This window comes from Nyctereutes procyonoides, unplaced genomic scaffold, assembly GCF_905146905.1.
Source record: "Nyctereutes procyonoides isolate TBG_1078 unplaced genomic scaffold, NYPRO_anot_genome, whole genome shotgun sequence".
NCBI classification, from domain to species: Eukaryota; Metazoa; Chordata; class Mammalia; order Carnivora; family Canidae; genus Nyctereutes; species Nyctereutes procyonoides.
Window position 1 is genome coordinate 5,273,147 of NW_026575033.1, and position 25,438 is coordinate 5,298,584.

At 38.5% G+C, this 25,438-nt stretch overlaps 1 protein-coding gene and 1 long non-coding RNA gene across 7 annotated transcripts in view; one reads left to right on the forward strand and one right to left on the reverse strand.

Annotated features, from left to right (window-relative positions):
* Positions 1-25,438, reverse strand: part of MIPEP (mitochondrial intermediate peptidase) — a 186,782-nt gene that overhangs the window by 132,724 nt on the left and 28,620 nt on the right. For all 6 annotated transcript variants that reach the window (XM_055317274.1, XM_055317279.1, XM_055317277.1 and 3 more), the window contains 3 exons: positions 24,364-24,412; positions 22,356-22,416; positions 18,164-18,216 (listed from right to left, as the gene is read on the reverse strand). In XM_055317274.1, coding sequence (XP_055173249.1) covers positions 18,164-18,216; positions 22,356-22,416; positions 24,364-24,412 — 163 coding nt within the window. The remainder of the gene's footprint in view (positions 1-18,163; positions 18,217-22,355; positions 22,417-24,363; positions 24,413-25,438) is intronic.
* On the forward strand, positions 9,028-25,425 carry LOC129504545 (uncharacterized). Its single transcript, XR_008663380.1, has 3 exons — positions 9,028-9,263; positions 23,696-23,946; positions 25,184-25,425. It is a non-coding gene; the product is annotated as an uncharacterized LOC129504545 (long non-coding RNA).

Consider the following 25,438-nt stretch of genomic DNA (forward strand, 5'->3'; position numbering starts at 1 on the left):
GAAAGATCTAAATGTGAGACAAGATTCCATCAAAATCCTAGAGGAGAACACAGGCAACACCCTTTTTGAACTCAGCCACAGTAACTTCTTGCAAGATACATCCACGAAAGCAAAAGAAACAAAAGCAAAAATGAACTATTGGGACTTCATCAAGATAAGAGCTTTTGCACAGCAAAGGATACAGTCAACAAAACTAAAAGACAACCTACAGAATGGGAGAAGATATTTGCAAATGACCTATCAGATAAAGGGCTAGTATCTAAGATCTATAAAGAACTTATTAAACTCAACACCAAAGAAACAAACAATCCAATCATGAAATGGGCAAAAGACATGTACAGAAATCTCACCAAAGAAAACATACACATAGCCAATAAGCACATGAGAAAATGCTCCACATCACCTGCCATCAGGGAAATACAAATAAAAACCACAATGAGATACCACCTCCCACCAGTGAGAATGGTGAAAATTAACAAGACAGGAAACAACAAATGTTGGAGAGGATGTGGAGAAAGGGGAACCCTCTTGCACTGTTGGTGGGAATGTGAACTGGTGCAGCCACTCTGGAAAACTGTGGAGGTTCCTCAAAGAGTTAAAAATAGATCTGCTCTACGACCCAGCAATTGCACTGCTGAGGATTTACCCCAAAGGTACAGATGCAGTGAAACGGCAGGACACCTGCACCCCAATGTTTATAGCAACAATGTCCACAATAGTCAAACTGTGGAAGGAACCTCGGTGTCCATCAAAAGATGAATGGATAAAGAAGATGTGGTCTATATATATGCAATGGAATATTACTCAGCCACTAGAAACGACAAATACCCACCATTTGCTTCGACATGGATGGAACTGGAGAGTATTATGCTGAGTGAAGTAAGTCAATCAAAGGACAAACATTATATGGTCTCATTCATTTGGGGAATATAAAAATTTGTGAAAGGGAATAAAAGGGAAAGGAGAGAAAATGAGTGGGAAATATCAGTGAGGATGACAGAACATGAGAGACTCCTAACTCTGGGTAACGAACAAGGGGTAGTGGAAAGGGAGGTGGGCAGGGGGATGGGGTGACTGGGTGATGGGCACTGAGGGGGGCACTTGACAGGATGAGCACCGGGTGTTATGCTATATGTTGGCAAATCAAACTCCAATAAAAAACATACAAAAATAAAAAAATAAAATAAAAAATAAAAATAATTCACTACTTAATGGCCAGATAATAAAAATAAATATAAAAACAAAAGAAAAAAATAAAGGATTCTGGGAAGATTCCAAGAAGGAAGCATCAGTAGTCTGTCTTCCACACTGTATGAAAACTGTATTGGTACAATCTGTCTGATGAAATTGTTTTGGAACTCTGGGGCATTTTGAAGACATTCAGCTTCCAGGGGAAGGCCTGGAGTGTAAACTGTGGTCAGTTTTAGCTCCTAATACAGTAGTGCCTACCTATCCCCATCCACAGCCACACGGCAGGCAGCTGTGCATCTGTTCCTGGAGCAGCTTACACACAGCTTGTGGGATTAGGGTGGGCAAAAAGGACTCTGTTCCCCAAATACTGGGGATCTGTGCTCTGACAGTTGATTGCTGCTTTGCTCTTAAAGGTGCAGAGAGGCCGGCAGCCATTGTTGTATCACCCCCTATTGTTGCAAGTCTCCCTCTTCAGCTCAAATAACTTCCAGATGTAAAGGATTCGTGCTTTTTTCCCTTCTTCATTTTTTACTTTTCCCTTTTTCGGAACTAGGCATCAAAAACTGGAACAACTCTCAAAAAACAACTGTATATATGAGGAAAATTAGTGCACGTATCCAAAGAAACGCTCAGAAAGATCTGGGAAAATATTAAGTTTATACCTCAAGTGATCCCCAGCACAGAAGCAGCTTACAACAATCAAAATCACAAAAACAATAGACTAGAATAACATAAAAACCAGCAAACGCTGGGAAGTGTTCAATAAAAACATCACAAGGCATACAACAAAATATGAAAGTATGGCCTACTCAGGGAAAGAAATAATTCAACAGCTCTGTCTCTGTCCCTGAAAAAAACTGAATGGTAGATATATTAGACAAAGATTTTAAAAGAACTGCTTTAAATATGCCCAAGAACTAAAGGAAGTGGAGAAGGCCAAGGAAATAATGTGTGAACAAAATAAAAATATCAATAAAGGGAGAGAAAAAGCTAAAAAGAAACCAGTAAGAAATCTTGAAGCTGAAAGGCACAATATCTAAAATGAAAAATTGACTGCAGGTGTTCAAAGGAAGATGTGAACAGAAAGAAGAAAGAAGCAGTGACACTAAAAAAATAAAAATGAAAATTATAGAGGCTGATGAATAGAAAGAAAAAGCTTGAAGAAAAGTGAACAGAGCCTAAGGACCAATGGAAAACATACAAAGGACCAACATACATATTATGGGCATCCCAGTAGGAGAAAATAGAGAAAAGGGGGCAGAGAGAATATCTGAGGAAATAATAGCTGAGTCTTAGGGCAGGTCTATTTTTAACTCTTTGAGGAACCTCCACACAGTTTTCCAGAGTGGCTGCGCCAGTTCACATTCCCACCAACAGTGCAAGAGGGTTCCCTTTTCTCCGCATCCTCTCCAACATTTGTGGTTTCTTGCCTTGTTAATTTTCCCCATTCTCACTGGTGGGAGGGGGTATCTCATTGTGCTTTTGATTTGTATTTCCCTGATGGCAAGTGATGCAGAGCATTTTCTCATGTGCATGTTGGCCATGTCTATGTCTTCCTCTGTGAGATTTCTGTTCATGTCTTTTGCCCATTTCATGATTGGATTGTTTGTTTCTTTGGTGTTGAGTTTAATAAGTTCTTTATAGATCTTGGAAACTAGCCCTTTATCTGATAGGTCATTTGCAAATATCTTCTCCCATTCTGTAGGTTGTCTTTTAGTTTTGTTAACTGTATCCTTTGCTATGCAAAAGCTTCTTATCTTGATGAAGTCCCAATAGTTCATTTTTGCTTTTGTTTCATTTGTCTTCATGGATGTATCTTACAAGAAGTTACTGCACTGCTGGGGATCTACCCCAAAGATACAGATGCAATGAAACGCCGGGACACCTGCACCCCGATGTTTCTAGCAGCAATGTCCACAATAGCCAAACTGTGGAAGGAGCCTCGGTGTCCATCGAAAGATGAATGGATAAAGAAGATGTGATTTATGTATACAATGGAATATTACTCAGCCATCAGAAATGACAAATACCCACCATTTGCTTCAACGTGGATGGAACTGGAGGGTATTATGCTGAGTGAAATAAGTCAATCGGAGAAGGACAAACATTATATGGTCTCATTGATTTGGGGAATATAAATAATAGTGAAAGGGAATAGAAGGGAAGGGAGAAGAAATGGGTAGGAAATATCAGAAAGGGAGACAGAACATGAAGACTCCTAACTCTGGGAAATGAACTAGGGGTGGTGGAAGGGGAGGAGGGCGGGGGGTGGGGGTGAATGGGTGACAGGCACTGAGGGGGGCACTTGATGGGATGAGCACTGGGTGTTATTCTGTATGTTGGCAAATTGAACACCAATAAAAAATAAGTTTATTATTAAAAAAAAAAGAAAGAAATAATAGCTGAAAGCTTTCCAAATTTAAAGAAAGACATGAATATAAACATTCAGAAGCACACCAAATTACAAGAAAAATGAGTTCAAGGACACCCAAACCAAGACATAATATCATCAAACTTTCAAAAGCCAAATATGAAGGATGCATCTTTTTTCCTTTTTTAAAGATTTATTTATTTATTCGAGAGAGAGAAAGAGCAAGCATGAGCTGGGGAGAGGATGCACTGGGGGAGGGGCAGAGGGAGAAGCAGACTCCTCACTGAGCAGGGAGTCTGATGTGGGGCTTGTCCCAGGACCCTGGGATCATGACCTGAGCCAAAGGCAGACAGCCAACCAACTGAGCCACCAAGGCACCCCTCAAGAATCTTATATCTAGCAAAACTGTCCTTTAGAAGTGAAGGAGAAATCAAAACATTCCCAGATAAACAAAAGCTAAGGAGTTCATGACCACTATACCTGCCCTGCAAAGAAATGATCAAGAAGTCCTACAAGGTGAGATGAAGGACACTAGACAGTAACTGAAATCATATGGAGAAATAAAAATGTCAATTACGGTAAATACATGAGCAACCACAAAAGCTATTGTTATTAAAACAGTAGTATGTAAATATACTGTTTTCTACAGTATTTAAGAAACCAATTAAAGAAAAAAAACAATTATTAATGTAAATCTAGTATTACTATAGCTTTGGTTAGTAACTCTAAAATCTTGTTTTCTATATAATCAAGGAGACCAATGCCGTTGAAGGAATTACTGGTTTATGTTTTGGGGCACACAATGTGTAAAGATGTAATTCTGTGACATTTACAATTGAAAGGGGTGGGTACAGAACTGTAAAGCAGCACTTTTTGTATGTTACTGAGGTTAAGCTGCTATAAAAGTAAAATGTTATAATTCTGTATGTTAAACGTAATCCCCATGGTAACCACAAAGAAAATAACTATATAATGTACTCCAAAAAAACTACAAATGAATATAAACATTTAATTACAAAAAAACCCACAACACAACTGAACACAAAAAAAAGATAAGAATGCAGGAAATAAAGAAATAAAAACCTATAAGCCATAGGGGAAAAAAAAAAGCACAATGACCAAAGTAAATCCTTTCTTATCAGGACTTTAAATGCAAATGGATTAAACTCTCCAATCAGAAGACAAAGATTAACAGAATGGATAAAAACACATTATCCAACTATGCTGTCTAAAGGGATTAACTTGAGATCCAAAGACAGGTTCAGAGTGATAGAATGTAAAGAGATATTCCATGCAAACAGTCACCAAAAAAGAATAGGAGTGGTTATAGAATAGACAAAGGAGGACACAATATGTTAACTAAGATTCAATAGAGTTAAAAATATAACAATTAAAAATATTTACACAATGACATCCCATCCACATCAAAATATATGAAGCAGAAATGGAGAGAATCACAGGGAGAAATAGACATTCTACAATAACAGAGACTTCAATACTCCACACAGTCATGAATACAACAAGATAGATGATAAATAGGGAAACAGAGGACTTAACACACCATCTAACCCTGACAACTATAAACAGAACACTCCACCCAACAGCAGCAGCACACACAGTCTTCCTAAGTGTACACGTGATATTTTTAGGATAGACCGTATATATTAAGCCACAAATTAGGTCTCAATAGATTTAAAAAATATATATCATACAAAGCATCTTCTCGGACCATAACAGTAACATGAAAAAAAAAAAAAAAAAACAGAAAAACTCACCAACTAGAAATTAGACAACACACTTTTAAAAAACCAATGAATCAAAGAAGAAATAGTAAGGGAAATTAGAAAATAATTAGAGATGAATGAAAAAACACAACATACCAAAACTTACGAAATTTATAAGATACAGCAAAAGTGGTGCTAAGGGGGAAATTTACAGCTATAGATGCTCACATTTAAAAAGAGAGAGAGAGAGGGAAGAGAGAGAGAGACCTTAAAACAACAACATAGAACAACAATGTTGGGGATGCCTGTGTGGCTCAGTAGTTAAGTGTCTGCCTTTGACTCTGTGTGATCCTGGAGTCCTGGGATCAAGTCCCAGATTGGGCTCTCTGCATATGGAGCCTGCTTCTCCCTCTGCCTATGTCTCTGCCTCTCTCTCTGTGTCTCTCATGAATAAATAAATAAAATCTTTAAAAACAACAACAATGTTGGTAAGAATGTGGAGAAACTGGAACCCTTGTGCACTCTTGGGGAAAATATAAAATGGTGTAGCAACTGCAGAAAACAGTATGGAGGCTCCTCCAAAAATTAAAAACAGAATTATCCTATGATCCAGTAATTCCATTTCTGGATATATACCCAAAAGAATTGAAAGCAGGCTAAGAGGTATCTGCATACCCATGGTTCACAACAATATTCACAAAAACCTAAAATATGGAAGCAACCTAAGTGCCCATTTACCACTGAATGGTAAGTAAAATGTGGTGTACACACACAGAAACACCACACAAACACACACACGGAGGGATATTATTCAGCTTCAAAAAAGAAAGAGAGAGATTCTGCAACGTGCAATATAACATGGGATGAGCCTGGAAGACATTGTGCTACATGAAACAAGCCAGGCACAAAAGACAAACACTGTATGCTTTCACTTACATAAGGTACCTGGTCAAAATCATAGAGACAGAAAGGAGAATGGTGGTGGCCAGGGGCTGGAAGCAGGGGAGAATGTGGAGCTAGTGTTTAATAGGTAGAGGGTTTCAAAGTTACAAGATGAAAGGAATTAGGGGATGGACGGAGGTGAGAGCTGCACGACAATGTGAATGAACTTAATACCTCTGAATTGTGCCCTTAAAAATGGCTAAGTTAGTACATTTTGTATTATGTGAATTTTAACTCCATAAAAAAAGGAAAAGGGGAAAAATAAATAAAAGAGTAAAAAGAATCTAAATCTTTTTTTAAAAAAAGATTTATTTATTTATTCATGAGAGACAGAGACATAGGCAGAAGGAGAAACAGGCTTCCCACAGGGAGCCCAATGTGGGACTCAATCTCAGGACTCCAGGATCACACCTTGAGTGGAAGGGAGACACTCAACCACAGAGCCACAAGGCGTCCCAAAAGAATCTAAATCTTAAGATTAAACCTTCTTAGGTTATAATAAACATATAAATTACTCAATTATGTTTATAGAAAAGAAACATAGTAAAGCTAACAACAACAACTTAACCTATCCATAACTTACATATATTTACTGATTTACCTATGGGTGGTATTCAGGTAAAATTCAATTAGCTTGGACAATTTAGCTTGGAGAAAAAAAATTAAGTATAGAATATGTTTATATAATACTCTACAATTTCAACTCTGTATAAATTATTACGAATGCTAAAAAGCAAATGATATTAATATGAAATGAGTTAAGAAAAAATGTATTATAAAGTAACATAAATTCCCTGTTTAAAAACAAAAACCTCAAATAGTATCTCCTGGCTCCCTATGCCCACAATCTACAGGTAACCACTATTAACCATTTCTTGTATATCCTGGTATCAAGGTTTATGTATACATGTGTGCAGATGCACGTCTCCTACTCCAATATGTACGGACAGGGTAGGGGAGGCAAAACCAGTAATGCCGTACCTTTTAATGGGAGTATCCTATCACTGACATTGTTTGGAATTGCTCACACATGGTGATGATAAAAGAAGCTAGACTTGTAATCATGTTTTTACTGATTGTAACTTCTCTACAGAAAACACCCACAGCTACCCTCCCTACACTGCTCTACCTCTCCTCCTAAGTCAGCCTGCTGTTAATTTATCTCTGCTACAGATGATGCTTCTGCAAACACTCTTGTCACATCAGGCAAGCCTATCTTCAGGACAGATTGCAGAAAAAACCTTGTTGTAAAAAGTATGAGTTTTAGAGGGGCGCCTGGGTGGCTCAGTCAGTTGGGCATCTGGGTCTTGATCTTGGCTCAGGTCATGATCTTGGGTCATGGGACTGAGCCCTTCACTGGGCTCCAAACTCAGTGCAGAGTCTACCTGAGATTCTCTCTCCTTCTCCTTCTGCCCTCCCCTACCACACTCATATGCACTCTCTCTCTCTAAATAACTAAAAATCTTAAAGCAAAAAAAAAAAAAAAGGTATGAGATTTAGAAAAAAAATTTTAGAAATGTAAATCTACTTTTATTTTATTTGGAGACTTTAAATGTTCAAATAGGTATTCCAAATCATCCTCTGAAGCAAACTGTATATATTCCTATTAACTGTATATAAAAATGGTCAATGTCCTCACTCTTGCCAATGTAATTCTGTAACGTTCTTTTTAATACTTCCTTCATTTCTTTCTTTGGCTCTGTGGGCAGCATTTTCTTTTTATTTCTGATAATTTAGTGTGTTAAGAGTCTGCTTTTCCCTCCTCTGGTGGTTATCACTATCATTTTTTTAAACACTTAAGCATTTATTTGTTGGTTTATCAACTTTAAATAATATCTATTCTCTGTGATTCCCACTATCACATCATCTGATTTCTTATTTCACCTTACCAATCTTTTCTCTTGTTGTATATAGATGTAGGTATAACCATACTGATGGTCTTTTTGTTAATTTTACTAGGTGCCAGGAAGGGGAATAGAGCTTAAGGCCTTTATTTTGCACCATTTACTAGATCTCTCTAAGAATATACACAATGTGGGAGCAACCACCATCAGTAGGTAGGAAGAAGAGAGAAATCAAAAAGGGCTGTGCTACAGAAGGAGTATTCTAGCAGTGGTAAACAGGACAGAGCCTAGAATGCAAAGATTCATTATTATGAAAGATTAGGGGAGATTCAATATTACAAATATGTCTATTTCCCTTCAATTTAATCTGTAAAATAAAAACTTATCCCTAAGTCATGATGATGATGATATAATAATAATGGTAATACTCACTCTGACACTAGGTTAAGCCCTTTATATGTATCTCATTCAAGAGCAAAAACAATCTTGCAAGGTAATATTGTTACCCCCATGTTACATGATTTACATGAAGATTTACAGGAAGAAAAGTAATCTCCCTGAAGTTATAACATATAGTAAGTAAAAGGGCTAATAAGGCTTTCTTTCTAACAGGATGGTAATGGTATGGGAGTTGAGAAAAAATGATCCCATACAAGAAAACTGAAGGCATGATTCTGTTTAGTACCTTAGTACAGAAGTCCTTTCCCCAAGGACTTGCCTACAAGTTCAAGAACTAAAGGAAGATGACACTGTATCTTTCATTCTTCCTTTTATTTCCCAAACCACTGCAAGAAGAAAGGACCTCCTGATCATACCGGGGTGTCAGAACCCTGAGGGCATTTCTAAGGCTGCCAATTTAGAGAAGAAGAAAGAGAAACAAATGAGAGGGTGGTGAGAAAGAAAAGGAGAGGGAGTTGGGAGTATGTACTGAAGAAAGAATTTGGGGAAACAGGAACCAGTCAGCAATCTCACAAACTGCAGAGGTTAGGGGGTGCTGAGGGCTAAAACCAGTTACTGAACAGTGATGACTGGCAGGCTGCTGAATAACTCGGGAAGACCAGTCTGACAGATGGACAGGACTAAGATTCAGACTATGGCTGTTAGAAAAAGGAAACATCTAGTGTGGACCACTGTCAGGGGAGGTCTGGCAGAGAAATGAGGACTACCGTCTTTCCAAGGGTCATGGGAGAGGTAAGCTGATTATTTGTATTTTAAGATGTGGGAGGGGCTCCTGGGTGGCTCAGTCCATTAAGCATCAGAGTCTTGGTTTCAGCTCAGGTCATGATCTGAGATCAAGCCCTGGGTCAGGCTCCATGCACAGCCAGGGAGGAAGATTCTTTCCCTCTGCCCCTCCCCTTCCTGCATGCATGCTCCTCCTGCCTTTTCTCTCTCAAATAAATAAATAAATAAATATTAAAAAAAAAAAAGATGGGAGATATCCTAGCAACTTGGCAGACATAGAGAAAGAAGTTAACAGAAAGGAAGAGATTGATGATATATTAAGAAAGAATAACTGATGAAGCAATCCCTGTGATAGTTTGGATATTATCTTACATTTGCATATTGCTTTACAATTTGCAGAGTCCTTTCACACCACAAGTCTCCCATATTCCTTACATAATTCTATGAGCCAGGTAGAGCATGAACTATCACTTAATTTTACTCGAGGAAACTGAGGCCCAGACAGGTTTGTGGGAATCCAAGGCAGTGTAGGAGAAAGAGCCCTGAAGTTAAGATCTTGGATCTCTCTTTCACTGATTCTGTGCTTTGGGCAAGTTACTTGGCTTTCAGGGGCCTCAATCTCCTAACCAAGGAAATGAGGATAATACTTCCCAGGCTCCTCCAACACTCAGACAATGCCTGCCAAGGTGCTGGCAAGGTGCCTGCAGAAAAGTAGGCACTGCAGAAGCTACAGCCACACTTTGGCAAGGAGACTGAGGCAATGCAGTGAACATTCATTAATATCGAGTGCCCGATAACTCAAGATAGTCAGGCACCGTGACCATAAAACATCACTGCAAGTGACAAGGGGCATCAGGGGAACGTACAAGCGGCTTAAGAACAAAGACGAGACTATGGTTAACTGTGCGCACCAAAGGGTTAAGGATAAACATGTAAGGATCGCAGAGAAGTTCAAGACAGAGGTGGCCTCTGGGGTGGATGTTGAAAGAGGAGTTCCCTGGTGGAGGGGGAAGTGCATTCTAGGAGGAGAAACAGCACCCGCAAAGGCTCACGGGCATTCCAGCAAACAGGGCACACAAGCTCGATCAAGCCAAGATCCCCTTGGAGCTGACTCAGCCACCTCAGACAGCAAGAAGAGAGCTCATAGCACCTGCACGCTGCTCCACACCCTCTGTGACTCCCACAGGTGGGAGGCAATTCCCTCCCAAAGAACAGCCAGAAGGGGAAAAAGTCTAGCGAAGCTGCAAGAGAAATGAAGAGGTAAAGGGACTTCCAGCAGCTATAAGTCAGACCTGAGGCACCTCGAGGCACATCCCTACAAAATATCAATCCCCCAACAGTGTGGGCCCCTACCTTTCATGCTCTCAGCTGACACCTGCAACACGGTGTGAAATCACACGTAGGATGTGGCAGTGGCCACAGGTCACTGAGGCACTCGAGGATGCCATGCCAGTGTTCATCCAAGTCACAGCTGGCAGCCACAGCACGGGAGCTACTGGTGTGCCTGTGAATACCTGCTCACAGCATCTCCGTCTGCAAAATCCCTCCTCTGTCATCTAAAGAGTCCCAGAATGGCAGAAAAGTGCTACAAGCAGCATGGAAAACCTTATGGCCCTCAGAGCCACAACCCAGTAGAAACAGAGTAAAACCGAAGTGCACTTTGAGGATCTGGTTTCATTGCCCATCCCTTTCATCACCCTAAACTCTTTTATAGTTTTACAAGAGAGTTTTACTACTATTTACAGTTAAAGATGTTCCACTGGTTTGAATCCAGAAATAAGATATGTCTGGAATCCTGTTATTCTTCTCCCTCAGAAAGAAATAGGAAGGAAATTACTGTTATCTACCCTGGCTGCTAAGTGAAGCTCAACAAATGAATGCTCTGTTATTCGTTCTGTTTAAAAATATGCTTACCTATGGGTTTACAAATTCGCAATTTTCAAAGAACTAGAACTTACTGTGATCGGCATGGTAAAATAGTAAAAAATAAAAAAAATTAGGTCTTTCCAATTAGGAGCCATAGAATTTAGCAATGTTTCAAAATCCCCATCAGAGACACTGATTATCACTGCAACAAGTACAAAAAGATTAGTCAGAGATTCTCAACTGAAGAATTCTTTGTTGTAATTTGAGGTCTTTAAATGTATCATTGCACTTATGAAGCACAATCTATGAGTCAGACTTATATTTCAACCTCTGATGCAGCTGGGATTAAAGAGAGAACTTGGACATTATTTCTAAACGCATCTTGGCAGTGAACTTCATGAAAACATAGAGACACCATTAAATAGATTCAGTGAATCCAGGTTGAAACTGCAGGTAAACATAGGCTTCAGTCCTCCCCTGTGCTAGTCAGGAGGATAAGGTGGGTGTGAGAGAAGCTTTGCACCAAATGGCAAACCTTGGGGAGGCTCAGGGCGGCAGAAGCCAGCTAGCCTGCCAGAGGGACATGTGGACTGGGGGAAACACACGCTGAACAGGAGCAGAGTAGGTGACAATGCTGTCAGGCAAACTATTTCTAACTTGATCAAGAGAAAATGAAATAAGAATGTTTTTGGCATTAGGGATGACTGTCTCAGCTAGATTTTAAGGTGATGGGATTTTAAAATGTTTAGTCTTGAAAGCCATAGGGAGAACTACTGTTTCATTGAGTTAAACAAAGGGAAGGTAGTAAAAGAAGTGAACATACTAAAATTGGTTTACCTTTCAGGTAACTGGATTGTACTGAAAAAAAAAAAAAAAAAAAAGATCATTCGCCCTCTCTGGTTTATAAAGAATCAGCCATTGCCAGTTTGGTTGTTTCTATCTTGCCTTCTGAGGCTAACGGCAAGAAAAGTTCTGCAGCCAAACTTCCTGGTAATCAGAGAACAACGTTCCTCAATGGTGCCAATTAACTATACCTAGTTCACTGGAAACTGTACTCAACATAAATCAAAACTAAAGTTAATAAGTGAAGAAACAAAGTACAATTTTATCATGACCCCAGCGAAGTGGGAAAGTGAAGCAGCATGCCTGATGTAAAAAAGGATGATCACATTACCTGCTGGGGTACCAATCTGGATATTATGCCCCCTCCCCATCAAAGAGGCTGAAGCTAAATTTAAGGATGGCAGTGAGACCTCTACTCATAAGTCTCTCATTCGGATCCCTAAATTATATCAACATATAAAATTAGTCACACCAAAAATGCAGTAGTAAGACAAAATACCCAAAAATAGTGGGGGATGTATAGCACCCAGACTGTAGGAAGCAGCAAAATGACACCACAAGAAAGTAATCACATAGATCCAGAAGTTTAAGAAACCTGTAGGGAAAGTAACCTGGTGTCTATAGCCAGTTAGTAACATGAAGAAGGTGGGAGGTGAGGCGGGGGCAGGAGGGGCGCAGATGTGCTCTAGAGTAAGAATCAGGAGACAAACCAAAGGAAATGTGCAGGCCTTGTCTGGTTCCAACAAACTGCCTGGGAGAAGACGGACCTGACACTATCAAGGACATAGGAATACAGACTGAGTACCAGATGATGCCAATGGGCCGCTGTGAACCTTCCTGTATTGTGCTGGGACTGCTGTAAGAAAATACCCATATTCCTGACAGAGCCGTAATAAAATGTCAAAGTGAAAGGACATGAGGTCTAGGGCCTGCTTTAGTCACAAGAAGGAAGAAAAAAGAAAAGAAAAGATAGAAATGAAGCAAATCCAGCACAGTTTTAATAGTTACTCAATCTGGAAGATAAATATATGCAGGTAATCTACATTATTCTTTTTATCTTCACTTATTTTGAAAGTTTTCATAATAAAGCATCCTTATTTTAAACACTGACAGCACCCAGCTCACTGCACATACACTAGCCAATAAACCATACAACTTCACACATCAAATAAGTCTTTATTATCTTGAACACCAGTGTCAGCTGTCCATGAAAATCCAGGGTTTTCTAAAGAGTTTAAAACATAAAACATTCCTATCTCATTATGTGAATGCTCTTGAACTTTTTTTTTGAGGATATACCTTAGCAAGGAACAAGTGATACTGAATTCTCCTTCCCAATAATACCCTTATATAAAACTGCATCAAAATTAATGAAGCATGATTCACTGAAACTCACTATTGGCAGAAAAGAAAAAATTCGCTGAGCATTAAAAATCAAAATCAAACACCAAGGACACATTAAACAACTTTAAAATGATTACCTCTATAGGGTACAAAGCAAAGCGGAATGCCATGAGCAGGGATGGGGGTGACACCAAAATTTCTCACTGAGTACTTTTTAATGTTGTTCTGACTTTTGGATTCACACAAATGGACTGCCTAATCAAAAATCACATTTCATTTTAAACAAAACAACTGAATATATACTTTTCATGATTTAAAAAATTACTTCTCCTCTTCCATGCGGACTCCAACTGTGGACACTAAAACTTGAAAAAAAAATTAAGATTTTTCTGTGCTCTTTAAGATGTCTATCGATCACTCATGCCACTATCTCCCAGGATTGACTTTTGGTGGTTTTAAAACACATTTGTTTCTTATCTTACTTCTAAGAGGTTCTTTCCTTCTTTAGGCGAACATTTAAGAAACTTAAAATGCATCTGAACATAAAAGAAAAAAAAAAAAAAGGGTCCCTGGGGTTAACTTGAAGAAAAACTCAAATCAAGGAAAGCCCCTTCTATTTTTTGTTTCGTGTCAAACCACATATTTAAGTCTTTACTTGAAAACAGAGGAATTTAACAAGGATTTAGCAGTCTTCACTTTGCTCCCTTCTTCTAACCTCAAACCCAAACTATTATATTTTCATTTTCTTTTGTCATCCATTACCTGTGCTTCTCGGCCAACTCTTGTCAATCAAGATTATTGAAACCTCAAACCAAAATGCAGTCATTTGCCTTTTAAGCACCTTAAAACAGATGTTTAAAACCCTCACTTCTTACAGTCTCCTCTGAAGCATTTATGTATCCCTTTTCTTGGTGTTTTTACTGAGTTAATAGCCTAACAAATGACCTAGTATTGAAACCTGAAGTAAATTAACTAAAGCCCCTGGTGTAACCAGGCAGGTTACATTGTGTTCCTGGAATAGCTGGTGATTCCTTAACTCTAAGAACCAACAAAAGCCTGGTAAAAACCTTTGTCAACAAAAGAGTATTATGAAGGCCTCCCGAGGGTCACCCTGCTTTCAATAAATCTGACAGATGAAAACAGCCATTCACCAAAATATGATATCCTCTTTAAAAAGAGAGAGAGAGAGAGAGAGAGAGAGAGAGAGAGAGAGAGAATCACTGGATTGTTTTTAATAAGGTTTTCAATTACTGGTTTATTTTTTTCCCCTTGTTCTTTTTTTTTAATAATAAATTTATGTTTTATTGGTGTTCAATTTGCCAACATACAGAATAACACCCAGTGCTCATCCCGTCAAGTGCCTACCTCAGTGCCCGCCACCCAGTCACCCCCATCCCTAGCCCTCCTCCCCTTCCACCACCCCCAGTTCGTTTCCCCAATTACTGGTTTAGATACAGTCTTGAATAGTGGCTATCAACCAATATGCATTTACTGAGTCCAGAGTGTGTATTCCACAATTTACTGCAAATAGAAGAAACAAGTCACACTTTTTTCTTAAGAGCTTTATTAAGGTCTGGTTGATGAGACATGTCTAACACATAAGACCAACAGAATCCATTGTTAAAGATCAAGTGTGCCACATGTGGCTGTAAGCACAGTGGTGGCAGGAACTACAGTGGCTGTAGCAGACCTGGATGTCTGGTGGACTCCTGGCAAAATTTCTCAGGTAGGACAGCAAAAAAAGGCAAGGTGAACACTAGTAGCCACCAGACAGGCTCTGCCTGAGACAGAAAGGGATCTGACTTGGGACAGAGAGCCTAGTCCAGCTGAGGAAAGCTGTAAAGGAAGAGGCATGGTAGAAAAAAAAAAAAAAAAAACAGAAGGATAGGTCATACCCAACAAATAACTGTGGGTGTGCATCCATTTGTTGTTAAAGAAAAGCGGGCTATGACCAGATCCTAGAAACCATGAATGACGGACGGCTCCAATTCTATTTTGAAAGCCGTAGTTATCCCATGACCTTGAAGAGAAAAAGGACCAGAAACGAGCTGTCCTGCCAGCCAAGCACAGTCCTCCTCCCCGCTGGACACAGTATTGCTCTGGGAAGCACAGGCAAGGCGGACCTCTCTGGCCATGTTCTTTCTCCATCATTAAAAGCTTCTCTGATAAGCATTCTACAACTAACTCAATACATTCATCATACTTTAGATAAGTGTTAGAGAAAGCTTCAGGGAGAAGTGACCACTCCTTCAAAAGCTTTTAATTTTTTTTTTAAATTTATGACAGTCACACAGAGAGAGAGAGAGAGGCAGAGACACAGGCAGAGGGAGAAGCAGGCTCCATGGACTGTGAGCCCGACGTGGGACTTGATCCCGGGTCCCCAGGATCGCGCCCTGGGCCAAAGGCAGGCGCTAAACCACTGCGCCACCCAGGGATCCCAAAAGATTTTAGAGAACACTTAAAAAGCATCTCTTAGAGTAGATCATCTTCTAGAACAGTATCCAGAGAAGTCCAGTTCCATATAATAATATTATTTCACTAATAACTCATTTAGTCCTGACTATGAAGGAGGGACTATTATAACCCCCATTTTATAGATACCCTTGCTGAGAAGCTTCAGAGAGGACAAGTAACTTTCCAAAGATGGTGTATAGCTCATTAGTGGTTGAGCCAGGGCTCCCCCTCAGGCCCCCCAGACCTTGGAGAACATGCTCCAGATCACACTGCCACCCTACCTCGGGTGTTCCCACTCTTTCCATTGGCCTGTGTGGACAGCAAGACCCTGTCTCTGTGGCTTGTGCACAGGGGACAGAACTCAGTGATCTCTAAGTACCAACTCCAGAGTCAGTCAGCAACATGAAGATTTTGCAATCTTTGCAATATTGAACTTTGGTCGAAATGGAGAAGAGAAAGTCACTATCCTTTAATCAATGTCTTTTATTTAAGATTACTCCCAAACTTCTCAGGGATCCCATACTCCTAATTAATGCATATACTTTACAATTGAGTATAGCTTTCCAAGTCTTCAAATATTCATATATAATTTTCACAGAACTACCGTTTGGGCATCCTACACTTTCAAAATAAGACTAAATGACAAGAATATCACTTAAATACAAGGCTAAGACATTCATTAAAATAATACGGGGTGGGTGACATAAAACAGAGGAATACCACATAAAAATCACAGTAGCAAAAATCAGAAAGAAACAAATTCATCTATTTTAGATTACTTTCCAATGTCAAAAATTTTTAAAACCCTTTTTTGATATGGAAGGCATTCATAAAATTTTAGTGTTCCCTTATGCTACATCTTGGTTGGCCAAGCAACCAAGTCAAATCTTGCTTTGAAAAAGTTTGAAGAGAGAAATCATTTGTTTTATGTAATGATAGGGAGCAAAGTCTGGGGTTTTGCAGTCATCAAACACATTTGTGAAGTAATTACATTAACCTATCATACATTTTAAGCACTCACTGTTTATTGTAATCAAATGATTTACAGATTTTGAGTAATGGTTTGTGTGCTTCCATAGAAAAGGTGGCTCATGCTGAATTTGGGATATATGTATAAAAAACAGCTGAAAAAGTATCAGGAGACAATATGCTTTGTAAGATTAGTCTAAGGAACAGAGATGTCACAGAGAAGCCAAAGAGGAAAATGAATGAATATTAAGTGGGTAAACTCTTCAAGACACTGATCTCAGGGCACCTCTCCTCCTACCACTGCAGAAAAGAACACCAAAAGTTACTGCTTTCTGCTTTTATAACAAATATCAAAAAAAAATCATTAAAATAAACAAAAAGCCTAATTTCAGTGACGTATTTACTACCCTTTACTTCATGTTTAAATAATGCATAGTAACAAAAAGATTTCAAAGTTAAATACCAATCAAATAAGCATATTATCATGATATATGCCAACATGCTTTATGAAGAAAAAGGCACAAAGCTTTTATTTTCTTCTATTACCTAAATCAATCTAACTCTGGGGTAAAGCTGAGGATCTCAAAAAGGAACTATAAGAGAAAAAATGTTAAAGATCTGTTGAAGTGTAGAATTGGAAGTTTTTTTTTTTTATTTCTATTGCATATGTATAGTTGCTTGGGACATAAACATTTCTAAATTTATTCACTTTGAACAGGCCTCCATATTTCTTAGGTTTACATGCAAATATAAAAATGACAGAACTAGAGGATATTTCAGGAAAAAAGCATTCCTACTAGTTTGCCCATAATAGAATAAACACATGAGAATATGGAAACCAAAGGAGAACTTACATCAAGTTAACTGTCCTAAATCCTTATTTCACATATATCCTTCCAGATGTGCCAAGAAAGTGCCCACAATATATTCAAACAAAAATGAGGAAACATAAGAAAAATCACACAGCCCCATCCCAAGCACTACTTTATTCCTCTATTGGTTCAACATATATTTGCTGAGCATCCATCCTGGGCCAGAAATGAGAGAAAATCAGGGTTCTAGTAGAGTCTCAGCCCCCAAAATGCTCATTGTAGTAAAAGAACCTGGAAGCTACACACAGGAAGAAGCCAGATTCCAGACCCCACAGGGAGATATTTAAAAGTTTTAAACAAGGAAATGATATGAGCCACAGAACAGGCTGCGGGGGTATGAGGAGGGGATAGAGCATGATCCTATGCACGATTTTAATCCAGATAAAAAACATGTGGGCAAATGCTGACCATGCCAGCACGAGGCCTGGACTTGAGAACATACAGGCTTAAAATGCAGGCAACTGAGTGAGTAGACTAGTTGCATACTTAATGTACAAGGTGCTCAATAAAGATTAGTTTTCTTCATTCTCATATATGAAGATTTCTCCAAAAAAACCTTACCTTTCTGCACGAATCACACCACTGTAGTAAGGGGGATCCCAAGGCATTAATTCCTACAATGGAAAAATTCGTTGCTATGAAAGTTATTGACTATGCCACAGTTTTTACCAACAAGTTAGACAGCTTATAAAATGTAAACCTGTTATCAGAAAAGTTTTATAAAAACCCTGAATATTCATGAAATACCTCTTTATTTTGACTTCCCCATAATCAAGGAGTACAAGGTATAAATGAAACATAATCCCAGAATTTGGGGAAAAGGTAAATAATGTAAAAAGTAAACATAAAAGTCAACATTAATAGATTAAAATAGTCATGTCAAAATTTTTCCCAAAATGCAACCCACATATCAATCCATAAAACATACTGCAGGTAAGATTAGGGTTCTAAAGATAAGATTAAAGTTCTTTCTAAATCTAAGCAGGCAGCTTAGGGTAGATTGCCAAAGTGAAAGCAACAATTTCAAGTGTAATGAAGGGAGAATTACCTCTAATCTTGACAAAGAAAATATGTCATAAAGAAGCACTGTCACAAAAAAGAAAAGAAAAGAAAAAAAGAAAAAGAAGAAGAAGGAGCACTGTCACAGAAGTTGGTTTTGACAACTGGTACAGAATACTGAAGGGAAGAAAAGCTTGAATACCTGAAAGATCCTCCTCCCCACAAATTGTCCAGGTGACAGGAGTGACTAAAAGCCCAGGCTATGTAGTCAGAATGCCTGGGCTCAAGCTTTCAATCCACACTACGGTAGGACATGGAAAAAGTATTTCTGCTCATCAATGCTTTCCTGTTTTCCTTCTATACCACCTGATCTCACCCTTCTGTACTCCAAGCCCATCTCCTGCCACTTCCACCCTCCCGAGCTCCAGTCTGGCCAAACTGGTTCCCTCCCTATTCCTTGACTACAAGGGGCAGGTGCGCTCTCTGCGGAGAAAGCTCTGCCCCGAGTTACTCTGTGGGGCACTACTTCATCTCTTCCAAGTCTCTGCTCAAGTGTCTTTTTTTTTTTTTTAAGATTTTATTTATTCATGAGAGACACACAGAGAGAGAGAGAGAGAGGCCAAGACAAAGGCAGAGAAAGAAGCAGGCTCCATGCAGGGAGCCCAATGTGGGACCCAATCCAGGGACTCCAGGACCATGCCCTGGACCCAGGGCAGGCACCAAACCGCTGAGACATCCAGGGATCCCTCTGCTCAAGTGTCTTGAGAAGTCTTCCCTGACCAATCCCTACAGAACAGCAACCTCCATCCTCGTTGCTCTGCATTATTTTCCTCTGTTGCCCTTATCACCATATAACATGGCACGTATTTCTTTCTTTCATGTACTTACTATCTCCTTTCCTCCCCTAGAATGTAAGCTTCTTGAAGACAGGGACTTTGTTCGCATTTTTCCTATTATATCCTCAGCTTGAATACTGCCTGGTACACAGTAGTGCCTCAATAGTTATTTGCTGAACGTATCAACAGCATCTCCCAAATACCATTTCTTAATGCACTTGGACTATTAAACAGAATACCTGGCATTGAGTAAAAACTCCATGAATGTTGGCTTCTTTTATCCTTTGATTTATCCTTTAAATTTTCAGGTCAGACATCATGTCCTCAAATAACAAGGTGTTCTTTTTTATATTTTATTCCATGACCATGGAATGTAGCCAATGTAAGATACTTCTAGGCTTACTATCCTTCTCCCAGCATCCCTGGAACTATGGCCCCCAACCCCCAAGTGTTCAGTTCCTGGGACACATTTCCTCCAACAGATGATCATTTCAACCTGCTACATACCAGAGAGTGCAGGCTCTAGGGAAATAAAACCCATTAAGACCTGATCCCTGTACCAAGGAGCCGGTAATGGTCTAGACTCCACAATCAGAGTACAGTAGGTTATGCCTGTGATGTTGTACCATGTGAAACAGAGCCCATGAGAAGGGCACTGGAGGAGATAAAGCCTGAGCTGAGTTTTGAAGACCAGGCACACTGAATCCAGATGAGAAAGAGGGAAAGGCATTCCTGTGTACAGAGTTTGTAAATGACTGCATGCTACCTACCACAGTCGTGGGCACATAAATACCAGTCAGAATTTTAAAACAAAAGAAAGAAAAGCAAGGACAAGCAAAGAAGCAAAGTGGTAAGTAGTTTTTAAGAAGCACAAGAGCATCACACAGGCATTACTTAGTAGGGAACAAGAGACACGGCTTAAAGGGGCAGCAGAAGACAAGGCTGGAGAAACAGGTAGAAACAAAATGTGGAAAGGCTTGGTGGGAAAGCTAAGAAACAGGAAAGTAAATCTGAGAATTAACGCAAGCCACTGAAATATCTTTAAAAAGTGGCAAAATCTTGGGGGATCCTTGGGTGGCTCAGCAGTTTAGCACCTGCCTTTGGCCCAGGGCGTGATCCTGGAGTCCCGGGATCGAGTCCCACATCGGGCTCCCTGCATGGAGCCTGCTTCTCCCTCTATCTGTGTCTCTGCCTCTGTGTGTGTGTGTGTGTGTGTCCCTCATGAATGAATAATTAAAATCTTTAAAAAAAAAAAGTGACAAGATCTGATCTGCCTTTTGGCAAAATCCCTCTGGTGACAAGTCATTCATTCATTCATTCATTCATTCATTCATTCCTATTTCAATTAAGTGCTAAGTACCTACCCTATGTCTAACCCTGAACTAGGCACATTGCTAAGTAGTCCAAATCAGGAGCCAGAACAAAAGGCTTGAAAATCAGTTTGGCAACTACAATGATAATCTGGGTGAGAAGTAACAATGACCTCAACCGGCACCGCGGCAATGGGCATGGAGAGGCAAGAACACAGAGCTCTCAGGAAGGAAGAATATATAGGATTTAGTAACTGATGGGAGGGTGGGGGATAAATAACATGAAGGGCTTGTCAAAACAAGGATTATAAGGCTAGAGATGCAATGGGTCTCATGTAGGGCTCAAGAATCTCTATTTCTAACAAGTTCCAGTTGATGCTACAGCTTCTGGTACAGAAAACACACTTTGTGAATCACTGGCCTAGAGTGAGTGCAGGTTCTGGCTATGGTAGCAAGGTGAAAATAGGGAATTCAGGAGAAAATGAGGGATTTCACAAATATCTGCAAAATAACCTGTATCGATAAGGTATACAAAATGTCTAGAGAGGATAGCTCCAATATTAGCTTTTAATGAATTAGCTTTTGACAACATACCTTATCTTTTCTGTTTCTATGTTCACCAAAATAAATTCTAATCTGTATCTAGTTTCCTAAGTGGACCTACCTACCATGCCAAAATATGCAGATGATTAATCCTACTTTGCTAGACAGCTCCTACCATAAATTAACAAGTTGACATGCTATTCCAGAAATTGGTGAATTTGATAAGATTAATCTATTTCTTAGTAGCTATATCTGAGAAATTGGTAAATAATTTCTAAATCTGCAAGGCTCATTTCCCCTAAATGTTCTCTATGATTTTGGCCCTGGCAGCAGCACCAAATCAAGAATTGCCAACAATGGCACCTGCAGGAAAATGATACAACCAGCAACCCTGCTGTGTCCTTGAACCAAGTGAGAATCAGGGTCCTCGTACCTGGAATCCCATCACTTTTCAGGGCATGGCATCACTTGGGCAGCTTCTGGACATAAGGACATTTAAGCCTGTACAGTAAGACCAAGTGACAATTTAACCTTATGATTAAAAACAACACTTAAGTGTGTTAAGTTGGGGTATACTTTGAAGTCAATATCGATCTATTTAGTTGAGCTCCATAAATTAGCAAATAAAAAAGTAAACTGCAATGTTAACATTGATGGTTAAATTGCCACGTGCCAGATCAATCCTCCACTGAGCTTCCTCAAAGGCTGCTTCAAACTAAGAAGGCCACTTTCGGTAGAATGGAAGCAGCCTTCGTGTGACTGTATATTAACATATGTTGTTAATATACATTTATAGGTGTGTATATGTGTATGAGCATATATGTGGATTAATGTCAACTAACCAACAAAAATACTGGATTTCCTGAAAATGTCAAACTCAGACATATGGATCAAGTATTTCAATGCTTTATTCACCAAACCCAAGATTCAGAACCAAGACCAAGGATCAGAAACAAGAATATACACACCTTTAATATATCACAAGAGTTCTAGAGTCAAAAGATAAGGACTTCAGCTGATAGACTGTTTAAATTATAATCAAAATATTCCAAAATTGTCACTTACAGAATTTTGAGGATTTAGTTTCATTTTCATCCTTCGTATCATCTCAAAGTCTTTTATAGTTCTGTAAAATAGGTTTATCATTCATTGTTAGTATAAAATTTTAATAATTACATTATTAAAGAACTAGTTCTCTGGGGAAATACGGTAACTGGGTGATGGGCATTAAGGAGGGTACTTGATGTAATGAGCAGGGAGTGTTATATACAACTGATGAATCGCTAAACTCTACCTCTGAAACTAGTAATACACTATATGTTACTTCATTGAATTTAAATAAAATAAAAAATTTTTTTAAAAAGAACTAGTTGGGGATCCCTGGGTGGCGCAGCGGTTTAGCGCCTGCCTTTAGCCCAGGGCGCGATCCTGGAGACCCGGGATCGAATCCCACGTCGGGCTCCCGGTGCATGGAGCCTGCTTCTCCCTCTGCCTGTGTCTCTGCCTCTCTCTCTCTTTCTCTCTCTCTCTCTGTGTGACTATCATAAAGAAATAAAAATTTAAAAAAAATAAAAATAAAAAAAATAAAAAGAACTAGTTTTCTTATGTAACTTTCCCCAGTATTCATAATAAAATTAGAAGTAATTTGTAATGCAAATGTAAAGCAGTATTAGTCTAAATTTTACCTGTGTTAGAAGGGGCAGCAATATATCATCAGTAAATTATCACAATTTGTCTTTGAAAACATCCTAGCAGATAGATATAGGACTTGAAAGCATTAAAGCTTGGAAAAATTAGCAATGTTACAGATACATGTAAAGGTTACAACCAGCAAACTTTAAATCACCGCTCTTTGCTATACATTAAAAAGGTAAGAGAATAACAAATTACGTTTTTAAAAAAATATAGAGATTATATAAAATATATAATTATATACAAAATATAAAGAGAGGTTACTATACATAATTTTTCTCCTACAGAAAACCTCTAGCTGGGCAAAAGTGATGTGCTTAATGTCAACAGAATGTGAATTTTTTTGTTAGAATTAACTCCCATATATACCTGTAAAAATATGATGACATGCTTGCTCAAAATCTATTGTTACACAGGGAAGAAAGAATACTAACACTTAACTAATAAAAAAAAGTAAATTCTCAGCTAACCACATAATTAACACTGCCTCTTCATTAAATCAAAGCTACAATGGTTCACCAAATTAAAAGAAAAGCTTAGAGTGTATAGATATAATCCAAATTAGAGAGGATTGGGTTCTAAGGCATGAGTTTATAATAAAAGAAAATGGAAATCTGAGCTAAAATTTAACATGCTAGTATAGTCAAAAAGGCAAATGAAATTTTAGACAGCTTTATGAGACAACCATGACATGCCTCTTCCTGGAATCCTAGGTATCTGAAGGCTACTGGAGTGTGGCCTCTCAGCAAAGGACTAGAAAGCACCAGTGGAAGACAAGAAATTCTATCAAAGATGGAAAGGCATAGCCAAACTGTGGAAGGAGCCTCGGTGTCCATCGAAAGATGAATGGATAAAGAAGATGTGGTTTATGTATACAATGGAATATTCCTCAGCCATTAGGAACGACAAATACCCACCATTTGCTTCAACGTGGATGGAACTGGAGGGTATTATGCTGAGTGAAGTAAGTCAATCGGAGAAGGACAAACAGTGTATGTTCTCATTCATTTGGGGAATATGAATAATAGTGAAAGGGAATATAAGGGAAGGGAGAAGAAATGTGTGGGAAATATCAGAAAGGGAGACAGAACATGTTTTCAACTCATACCACCAAATGTTTTAATTACACATCAATGAGGGGTTCCAATGGCAATGAAGTAGTTAATCAGAGGGGTCAGCCTCAGTTTTCAAGATTATCACCTTAGAAAGACAGCTGTGTGCTTGCTAAATCTTCCTCACAGTTAATCCAATCTCTTGACTAGTCCACAGATCTGACCCAATATTCCCATACTTCCACCTCCTAATTTTTTATAAATCAAGTCTAATTTTATAAAAAAAACTACATGATACACACTCTAAAGAGTAGAATAAAAAAACTAACCTTTCAGAAAGTCTGTCTGATAGCTTCTCAAGGAACTGCATGACAGTCTCTAAAAATGAAATCCAAAAGAAAATATCTTTAATTACATAAAATAAAATGAACATACCTGTTAAAGTTGGAATGTAATGGTTATAATCTATGCACTACAATGCCATTAAGTGATCATTTTCAAAAGGTCCCAGGGCTGCTAACATATAGTAGGCATATAATAAATAATTCCAGATGATGATGATCAATTTAACAGAAAACGAATTAAACAAATATAGTAATAATCCAAAGCCTTCCATTAAACCCCAAAATGAGGAATGAATGGGGAGTCAAAATTTCAGTGTGTTTCTATCTACTCATATGTGTAAGAGAAAAATAAGTTTTTTAGAGCTTTCTAATTTTTCCTGAGTTTTAAAAAAAAGATAGCTGGATTTTTATTTATTTATAAATATCAGTACAATTTAGAAGCATGATTCACTGAAAATTATATTTTAAAAATCAGGTTTTTTTCTGGACAACTATTTTTATTTTTCACATATAGCTGCAGAATACTCGATACAGGATCAATACCAAAAGAAAATATGCCAAAATTAGAACATTATAAATTTAAGCTCTGCTAGGATTTTAAGTACTTAAATACTTCAGCCATCTAGTCATTATATATTTGTTACAAACTCATAAAGGCAACATAGTACAACAACGATTATTTTCTATGATAGGGAATTTTTCATGTGTATTTTTGAATTTACCACTTTTTGCCATTGATTTATGTATAGAGAGCTTTCACATGTATTTTAGAGTTTGCCACAAACACTGTTTTTATATTTTCCAGATGATCTTGTATATGGTTTTAAGTTTCCTGCCATCTCCAATTTATCTTCTTTCTGAGTAAAATACAAGCCTGAGAAAAGAACGGAGGTTAACCTAAACCAAGAAGCCATGGGGTTTCCTGCCACTGTTGATCCTTAACAAGCCTCGTACACAGTAATCCTGAAAACAGTGCCTCATGTACCATATTAAATGGCATTAGACCTTTAAGAAAAAAACGGTTATTTCATTAAAAATGAAATCTTATTTCCGGATATCA